This window comes from Nelumbo nucifera, chromosome 1 (genome assembly GCF_055504915.1).
Source record: "Nelumbo nucifera cultivar China Antique chromosome 1, China Antique-T2T, whole genome shotgun sequence".
Classification (NCBI taxonomy): domain Eukaryota; kingdom Viridiplantae; phylum Streptophyta; class Magnoliopsida; order Proteales; family Nelumbonaceae; genus Nelumbo; species Nelumbo nucifera.
Window position 1 is genome coordinate 13,933,675 of NC_142649.1, and position 9,907 is coordinate 13,943,581.

The window sequence follows — 9,907 nt, forward strand, 5'->3', positions numbered from 1 at the left end:
CATCAAACCCTCTTTTTTTTTCCAAGCCATATGTCATGATGGATTTTATTTTATTTTTTTATCGATTCCATGAATATTATAGCTAGCCCGTTGTAGACGCCTTGTCCCCCACTTGTGGTTGTTGACAGTAGGCGCCATTTATAACATTCGTCACGGGAACAAAAGATCAAATTACAACGGTAAAAGACTCGATATTCATCTAGTTTTTATTGTTTGAGAGACTGAATATTTGTTTGTTGAGTGGAAATGGCGGACGGTGCTTTAAGCTTTCTTATTGACAAGTTACAGTCCTTGATTGTTGAAGAAGCAAGATTGTTGAGTGGGGTTGGGAGAGGCATCAAATACATAAAAGAAGAACTTGAAAGCGTGGAGTCCTTCTTACAGGATGCATCAGAGGTGGGGGGAGACTGCCACAAGGTAGTGAATGCTTGGGTAAGTCAAGTGAGAGAGTTGGCGTACGACATTGAAGATGTCCTGGACGAATTCAATCATCGAAAATTACAGGTTCAGAATCATAAATTCATCTGCTTTATTCGTAAATCTGTTTGCCTTTTCATGGAACTGAGTCAACGCCATGAATTTGGCACAAAAATAGAAGAATTTAAAGTGAGGATCCGTGAAATAAAGGAGAGAAGTGAAAGGTATCAATTAAGAAGTTCAATCCAAGGGTCGAGTTCCAATGTCTCTAGGAACCATACAAGAACTGACTTTCGAGTAGCTTCTCTTTACATGGAAGAGGATCAAATTGTGGGCATAGGCAAGCCGAGAGACGAATTGGTGCGTTGGTTGGTCGAAGGAGAATCACGGCGTCTGGTATTTGCTGTGGTTGGCATGGGCGGACTGGGCAAGACGACGCTCGTCAAGAAGGTATTCGATGATGAGAAGGTGACTACCCACTTCGAATTCCGCGCTTGGGTAACTGTATCCAAGTCTTTTGCAGTCCAAGATCTATTAAGGGCCATGCTGAAGCAATTTTGTGAAGCAAGAAAGGAGTCACAGATCGACAGAATGGACACAATGGAGCAAATCGATTTGATTGACAAGGCAAGGGAGTTCTTAAGGCACAAGAAGTTTGTAGTCATCTTTGATGATGTTTGGAACATGGATCCATGGAACTCCATACAGCACGCTTTGCCTTGTAATAACTGTGGTAGTAGAATCATGCTTACAACACGAAACCATGAGGTAGCTTCTTACTGTGTAGAATCACTTAGTCATGTTTATAACCTGAAACCACTACCATTTGGAGATTCCTGGAAGCTTTTCTGCATGAAAGCTTTTAGGGAGCATAACTGTCCTCTTGGGCTAGAGGAGTTGTCTCATAAGATTGTAAAGAGATGTGAAGGGATGCCTCTTGCAATTGTAACTATAGGTGGGCTTTTCTCAAGGAAAACCCAAAGTGCTTTTGAATTGCAGAAATTGCATGATAGTATTGGTCATGAGCTAGAAACTAATATCATGCTCACACCCATGACAAGAATTTTGTCTTTGAGTTATAATGATCTGCCATTCCACCTGAAATCTTGTTTCTTATATTTGGGTATTTTTCCTGAAAACTATATCATCAAATGTGGGAGACTCATCCGGTTATGGATAGCTGAAGGATTTGTCAAGGAAGCAAGAGGTAAAAGTTTAGAAGATGTTGCTGAGTCGTATCTCAGGGAACTCATCCAGAGGAACATGCTTCAGGCCATGGAATTGTATCATGATGGCCGGGTAAGAAGCTGCCGTGTCCATGATCTCTTGCGTGAGATCAGTATCTCAAAGTCTGAAGAGGAGAGGTTTTGTAAAGTTACCATCAAGCAGGATTTATATTTTGTTCATCAGAGCCCCCGCCGAGTATCGGTTCACCATAGCTGTGGTGATGTTTCCAATTGGAAAAAAACAGATGTCTCCCATCTTCGATCTCTTTTCATGTTCGGGGTAGAAAATCTGAAGAAGGGGAACTGTGTGCACAGGCTTCTGGGTGACCTCAAACTACTAAAAGTACTGGATTTACAGGATGCTCCTTTGGAAAGTTTTCCCGATGAAATTGTAAGTCTCTTTCATTTGAGGTATTTGAGTTTGAAGAACACAAAGATCAGAGTGCTTCCTAACTCCTTGAGTAACTTAAGAAATCTTTTAGTATTGGACCTTAGAAATACATTTGTGAATAAGCTGCCTGTACATACAGTAAAGCTTCGACACCTGCGGCACCTTTTTGCTTATTCCTTTCACAGAATTGGGTTGCAGGGGGTGATGATGAACAAGGGGATAGGGCAGCTAACAGCTCTGCAAAAGCTAGAAGTAATTGAAGCAGATGAAGATGGAACTCGCATAGTTAGAGAGTTGGGAAACTTGACCAAACTAAGAAATTTAGGCATTACAAAGCTAAGAAGACAGCATGGAAAAGGTTTATGTGCCTCCCTCGAAAAGATGAATGATCTCCGGACCCTGCGTGCAATTTCCATACACGAGGATGAGCTTCTTGATTTGCATTCCATGTCCTCTCCTCCTTTGATGCTTCAGCTTTTGTGGTTAGTAGGGCGCCTAGAGAGATTGCCGAGCTGGATTACTTCACTCCATAGCCTAGTCTACATAGGTTTGCAGTCTTCAATGTTAAGAGATGACCCCATTAGAGTGCTTCAGACAATGCCTAATCTAATGAAGCTCTTTCTCAGTCGAACATCTGATGCAGAAGATCTGTATTTTGAGGCAAATGGATTTAGAAAACTGAAGGAACTAGACATCTGCAACTTTGACAGATTGAATTCTGTGACGGTAGCGAAAGGTGCAATGCCTGTTCTTGAAGAGCTAGTAATTCGGTCATGTGGGCAATTGAAGATTCTGCCTTCAGGAATCGAACATCTCACAAATCTAAAGGATCTTAATTTGATCGACATGCCGGAACAGTTGGAGAGGATGATTCTCTGTCCAAATGATGTTGAACATGAGCATAAGCGAGTGAAGCATATACCCAACATTTATTTTACTGCACTTTGCGAAGGACGTAGGGTTACTTACACAAACGAAGAGTTCAGAAGAACTATGGACCAATTTCTGGTGGAAAGTAACATCAATGCCTCAATTTCATGCAAGCATCTATTTCGTAAGTTTGATATTTTATTTCCATCGTCGTCTTCATTATTTTATTTTATTATTTTAGAAATCTCAGCCTTCAGTACATATCTCAGCCGTGTATATAAGGAATGATGAGACAACACCGGAAGATGTTCTCATGATTTATTTCAATTATTTATTTATTTAGCTTCATGCATGACAGGTATAACTCGGCAAACACTACTCAATGACCAATGCAATTGGTAAGCTGTAGTCTTCTATTTATTAATGGTCATCCCTAAATATATTTGGTGGGGTGCAATTGAATCGAGCTTTAATTCAACAGTTTATGTTTGAGTTCGATTTTAATTACTCTAACTTGAAGTTAATTTGTATTAATCATATATAAATATAAAAGGATAAATTATCAAAGCTTCCCCTAAAATTTGGTAATTGCAATTACCCTCTAAATTTTTTGATACAGTTACAATAGATCTCTTATATTAGAATTGTCTAAAAAGAGATATGAGAATATCCAAAATATCCACAGTTATTGTTAAGGCTGACTTCTACATAAAAAACAATACAAACTTTATAAACAATTAAAAAAAGAGAATTTGAAGTTGTAGCTTTACCTTTGATTATTGATATAAAGTGTAAATTTGGAAAATAAAACAATTTCAAAAATGAGATTGGAAGGGTTTAAAGTATTAATTCATATGAATAGAAAATTTGAAATATAATCAAGGTGCCAACCATTTGGTTGGTAAGGTCTCTTGTTGGTCATAGTGGAGACTTGAGATCGAGTCCCGCCTACACTTGGGTTGGGGGGTTATGAGTTGAAAGATGTCAACCCTTGTTGTGTAGCCCATCAAAAGAAATTTAAAAAAAAAAAAAAACAAAATTTGGAAATTTAGGGAAAGTTTCAGCAATTTACTCATATAAAACTATTCCCCACCTTGAAGTTAATTTGTATTAATCATATATAAATATAAAAGGATAAATTATCAAAATTTCCTCTAAAATTTGGTAATTGCAATTACCCTCTAAACTTTTTGATACAGTTACAATAGATCTCTTATATTAGAATTGTCTAAAAAGAGATATGAGAATATCCAAAATATCCATACAGTTATTGTTAAGGCTGACTTCTACATAAAAAACAATACAAACTTTATAAACAATTAAAAAAAGAGAATTTGAAGTTGTACCTTTACCATTGATTATTGATATAAAGTGTAAATTTGGAAAATAAAACAATTTCAAAAACGAGATTGGAAGGGTTTAAAGTATTAATTCATATGAATAGAAAATTTGAAATATAATCAAGGTGCCAACCATTTGGTTGGTAAGGTCTCTTGTTTGTCATAGTGGAGACTTGAGATCGAGTCCCACCTACACTTGGGTTGGGGGTTATGAGTTGAAAGATGGGCTACCCTTGTTGCATCAAAAGAAATAAAAAAAAAAATTGAAACCAGTCAATTACACACCCTAGAGTAGTTTTTTTCATTTCTTTTAAAATATCATTTAAATAAAATAAACTTGTGCTGGGTTTATTAAACCAGTCAACGCCTTAAGAGGAAAAATAGAGAGAGAATAAACTAAAAGGAAGAAGGTTTCACCTTAATATGTATTCGAATTTTAAATATACTTTATTTCATTCTGAAATTATTAATATGTGTTGATAGGTTCTGTGATTGTCCAAAAGGGATGGAGGGTACTAGATCACACAAGATTAGTGTCTCAACAATACCACGGTAGACAAAGCTTTCAAACTACGGAATGATCATGTACAGGCTCTCGCATATACCTAGTAGAATTACCAGGTCGTTTGATTCGATCTCTCCATGGCCAGATCTTTTTGTTTCCTTTTAATTCTTTTATTTGTTTGCTTTGTTGGTCTTTAATAGGACCTTTTATAATTAATGTTTTCTAAATAAATAACTTCCACAATCTTATACCATTTTGAGGAACCAATTTGATATATAGAGATCAATTTATAATTCATAAGGAATTTAATTTATAATTTTAGATATCATTATGTATCTGTTTATGGAATTATTGCATGTACATCAACTTATATTAGTTGGTTAAAATAAGCACAGAAGAAATCTATGAGATGTCAACTACGCTAGTCATTCTTTTTGTAACAACATTTTTTTTTCATTTTTTGAGACTATACTTTCCACCTTCCCTTTTTCTGTTCATATACATCCATATGAGGACACAGATCTATATTATCTATTAAAGAGTGAATGTCCATTTTTTTTGGAATTTTTATTGGACATTTTTTATTCCTTATCTAAGCAGCATACAACGGGCATAAAAGAGGGCATATACGTCCTTTATTCTCACACAAAAAACTGCCCACTTATAATTGTTCAAAAACTGCCCATAAATTGTAAATAATTTTATCTTGAAGATACTGTCAAGTGCAAATATTTACTAGTGTAATATAATACCTGTCACAAACTGAATGGAGGAGCCGTGAAAAGGTACAGAAAAAAAAAGCGTAGAAGATCCGAACCCACCAAAACTATATTTCACATTCCTGTCTGTTCCACCAACTGGCACAAGGTGGTTTAGGGGGTTTCAAGGTGTCAATTGGCTGGTTGATAAGGTTTACTGCTAGTCGTAGCCGAAGGCTTAGATCAAATTCTGCTTGCAATTAGTTTTTTAGTTATCAAGACTAACTTTTCAATGTAGGTGATAATAGCAGGACTCGATTCCACGTCTCTATTGGAACTACCCAGCTAACTTGCCTACTGAGCCACCATTCAATTGGCTGTAACAAGGACTTGTATGTAAAAATCTCTAAAAATTAGTATAATCTCTTCTAATCAAAATAATTAGTTACTAGCGAAGGGGCCCTGTTTCGCAGGGGCTATCACTCCATTATTTTAGTTAGCCTAAACAAAAATATAAAATTGTGATCTTTATAATTTTAATGGATTTATACAAAAAGAGTATATTTGGGACTTCATTAGTTGAGATACAAACTCGTGAACGGGAGGAGATGAACCATCCGAGTTATAAAACTTATCATGATTGACCACTTTGTTCCACCATGAGGAAGAAGCAATTTCAGACGTAGAAGCATTTTTTCCCTTTGTTTTTTATTGGTTTTAAAGCATTGAAGCATTGCCAACATCTTGGCTGTTAGGAAGTATCTCATTAGGCTTTGCCTTTTGAGTCTCCATCTTTACATCTTCCATTCAAACCATACCACGTATAAGCCTCCTTACACCTCAATCCGCTTTTAGGTCGTGTATTATTAGGAGACCAGCTATTGACTGAAGCCTAGCCATAGTTCATTTAGTTTATAGCAGAAGTTTATATTTATTGAGAATTATTAGAAAGACATTTTAACTAAAATTTGAAGTTTAAGATTTTCTGGGCATTCTACCTAACTTACTTAACCTCGATCAACATCATTCTCTCGTTTTCTTTTATATATTATTCAAATGTAATTCAAAATTAATATCAATTCAATCAACCATTTCAGAAATCTTATAGAGATTTATACAAGATATGATTTAAAGGAATTGGTAAACAAAAATTAAGCAATTTAGTACTCATAGCACATATGTTGTAGGTAACAATGATAATATTATCAACAAATAACAATAAATAGAATCTATTAGGGAAAAAATATCCAAGTTGATAGTAGAAAGTTAAACCCACAATGAATAACATATTAGATGAATAAGATTAATAAATTCAAACCATTTACAAATTCACAGGTTCAAAATGAATCCAAATCACATATATAATATTTCGTATTAAATACAGATAGTTATCCATCTTGATGCCTGATTAGAAATGATATTCGCAAATATTTAAAGGACATAAGCAGGCAGAATGAACAGGAATAAGAGATCAAGCCTCAACATTAAATCTTTGAGTGAGAATGTAAGATATGTAGCTGAATCAATTGGTGAGAGATGGAGCCTCAATATTGGATCTTTGGTCCTAGGATTTCCTGGGGAAAAATGATAAGGTCATATCAGCCTGTGGATGCTTATAGGGACAAGAGGCTTTTTGTTGAGCTGAATGCAAACTGAATTGTGGTTAGAAACCCTCAATGAATTCGATCAATTTATGAATCTGGTGGCCAACAACATAGTAGAGCTAGGTAATTTGAAGTAAGAATGGCCATTAGTGGACAAAGTTAGGTCTGTGGTCAACTGATCAACAACATAGGTGTATGCCTCTACTATGCAACTCTTAGTGTTTTCTTAGCGCCTCACCTGGAGGCGTGTTTCCAGGAATACACCTCTAATGCCTTTTAAAGCAATAACAAGAGACCTCTCCTTATTTGGAGGGTCTCCTCTATACTTCTTAAACTTCAAAATATACAAATTTCAACTCAATCCAATGGTTTGACCGAGAGAAATGATTTTACAAGTTCTGATCAGATTTGATTTCGTTTTTCTGGGACTTAGTTAAAGTTTGCCAAAATCCACAAGGCATGATGAGGCTCTTACAATGATTTCCATGTGAGACATACCCCTACCCATGGTGCTAGCCAGCAACTCCGTTGTCTTGAGAACTACTTTCCAAAGACTTGGTTGCCTTCACTCAGGAGCACATGTTGATGAGGCTTTCTAGGGAGAGCAGCAAAAGAGGGAAACAGCTCGCGTGACTGAAAAGAAGAGGGAAGGAGAAGACGTGTTGTGAGAAAGAGAAGAGAGAGAGAAAGAGAAGAGAAGAGAGAGAGAGAGAGGGAGAGAGAGAGAGAGAGGGTTATTGCGAGTAGGAAAAAATTCCAATTAGGACTGCAAATGGATCTCATTGAATCAGAAATTCCTAGATCCAGATTCATATGGATTTTCATCAGTAGGATTTATGTCAAATTTAATTTGAATTTGGATTGCAATTGAATGTTTAATAGCATTAATAGATTAAACTAAAAAAATTCCAAAATGTTATATATTATTCATAAGATGAAATAAAAATGGCTTTAATATCATGAACAATTGCATTGAAAATAACATTTTTCGTTTGAAGTCCCAAAATTTACTCCAGGGAGGGCTAAATACCTTATGCCCCGTTCACTTTTCGGTAAGTTACTTACTTGGGTAGATGCAATTACCTGGGTAAGTTTTTCCTGATAAACACTTATCTCAGGTAAATAAGGCAATGACCATTTTATCCATAGAAATCCATTATTAAAATGGACACTTTTATCCCATTCAAGTATTGGCAACTTTCCCCCTATGTGGGAAAGTTATTTACCCACCTAGGAGATGGTTATCACATTGAAGATAAACTTTCCCTAATCCCCACATAAAGCTGAAAAAAGAGCATGAGATTTTTGGTCAATGGGAACCAAAATCCCATTGTCCAACTTTTCCCCTTCTCCAAATCCATAAAAAAAGAATGCCCTCTTAAAGTTTTATTAATTATTATTAAAAATGGGATTGAAAGAAACAAGGGAAGATCCAAAAAAAAAGAATGCCCCCATACAAGAAACACATTACCATTAGCTAATCCCCAAAAGTGGAAGATCCAAAAAATCTTCATAAACTAATCTCTAGCACCTTGACTTGGCAGCTGAGAAACATTGTTGAAAGTGGTGAAATGATCCAAATCAGTACCTTGTTTCTCTAGAAAAATCTATGGGCCTATTAAGCTTCCTTATAAATATGATTAATTGAAAGGAGAGAAAGTGGGAGGCTAACTCTCTGAAAGTAACTTGTATAAAACTGAACATATAGCTCTTTAATAAAAATAGAATATTCAAACCTCCCCCCCCTTTTTTTTTTCTTTTTTTGAGTCATTCAAGCTAATTTTATCAATAGATACAATAAAGTTTTTAAATAAATCTGGAACGTCATTATCGTTCAAGCCTCAAGCCTCATCCCAATTATACAGGATCGATTACATGAATCCTGTTTCACTCCACTCTTTTTAATGCCATATACAATTTGAAGAAGGCAAAGTATCTATTAAATTGAAAAGTAAAGAACAAATATATCGAATTCAGATTTCCCTTAGTGGGATCAAATTCAAATTGGATTAAGAAAAATAGATACCATTTTAAGCCTTAATTCTAATATCTAAAATCCATGGTAAATTTCTTAACGTTTATTAATTGATATCTATTAAAACATTAATTAGTTACAAAACAGTGGAACTAAGTTGTTTCCCGAAAGTGTTATATAAAATATTAACTACTACAAGAGGGATTATTTTAAACATAAAATTAAAAATTAGAGAAACTAAATGAAATTCCTTTTGAGAGATGAATCAAACAAACCTTATAATTCTACTTGGCGTGATGGTTTGTGTATCACTTCCTAATGTGAGAGCTTTGACTACGCTAACCTTGTGTGATCTAGTACCATCCATCCCATTTGGGCAGTGACTGAAGCATTCTAATGTGAGAGCTTTGACTACGCTAACCTCTCTGCATCATATGTTCGACTGAGAAAGAGCTTCATTAGATTAGGCAGTGACTGAAGCATTCTAATGGGATCATCTCTTAACATAGAAGACTGCAAATTAACCTATATGTAGACTAGGCTATGGAGCGAATAGTAATCCAGCTTGGCAATCTTTCTAAACGCCCCACCAACCATAAGAGCTGAAGAAGCAAGGGAGGAGAGGACATATGGAAAGGAAATCAAGAAGCTCATCTCTGCATATGGAAGTTGCACGCAAGGAATGGAGATTATTTTGGGTAATTATATAGGTGCCTTATAAAGAAATTGAAATTAAAATAAAAATATATATTATAAAAGAATACAATTATATAATTTGAATATATTAAAATCTAATATAATTTATAATACTGTAGCCGGAAACTTGAATCAAATCCTGTTTGCAATTAGTTTTTTTATTGGTGTTTTTAAAAGCTGTTATG

The 9,907-nt window shown here is 35.3% G+C and overlaps 1 protein-coding gene across 1 annotated transcript; it reads left to right on the forward strand.

Moving 5' to 3' along the window:
* The first annotated feature begins 226 nt into the window (after positions 1-226).
* LOC104588096 (disease resistance protein RPM1-like) lies at positions 227-5,044 on the forward strand. Its single transcript, XM_010245917.3, has 3 exons — positions 227-3,088; positions 3,263-3,302; positions 4,728-5,044. Exons 1-3 carry the CDS (start codon positions 247-249, stop codon positions 4,798-4,800), a joined length of 2,955 nt encoding a protein of 984 aa, XP_010244219.1. The 5' UTR covers positions 227-246; the 3' UTR covers positions 4,801-5,044.
* Positions 5,045-9,907: the final 4,863 nt, after the last annotated feature.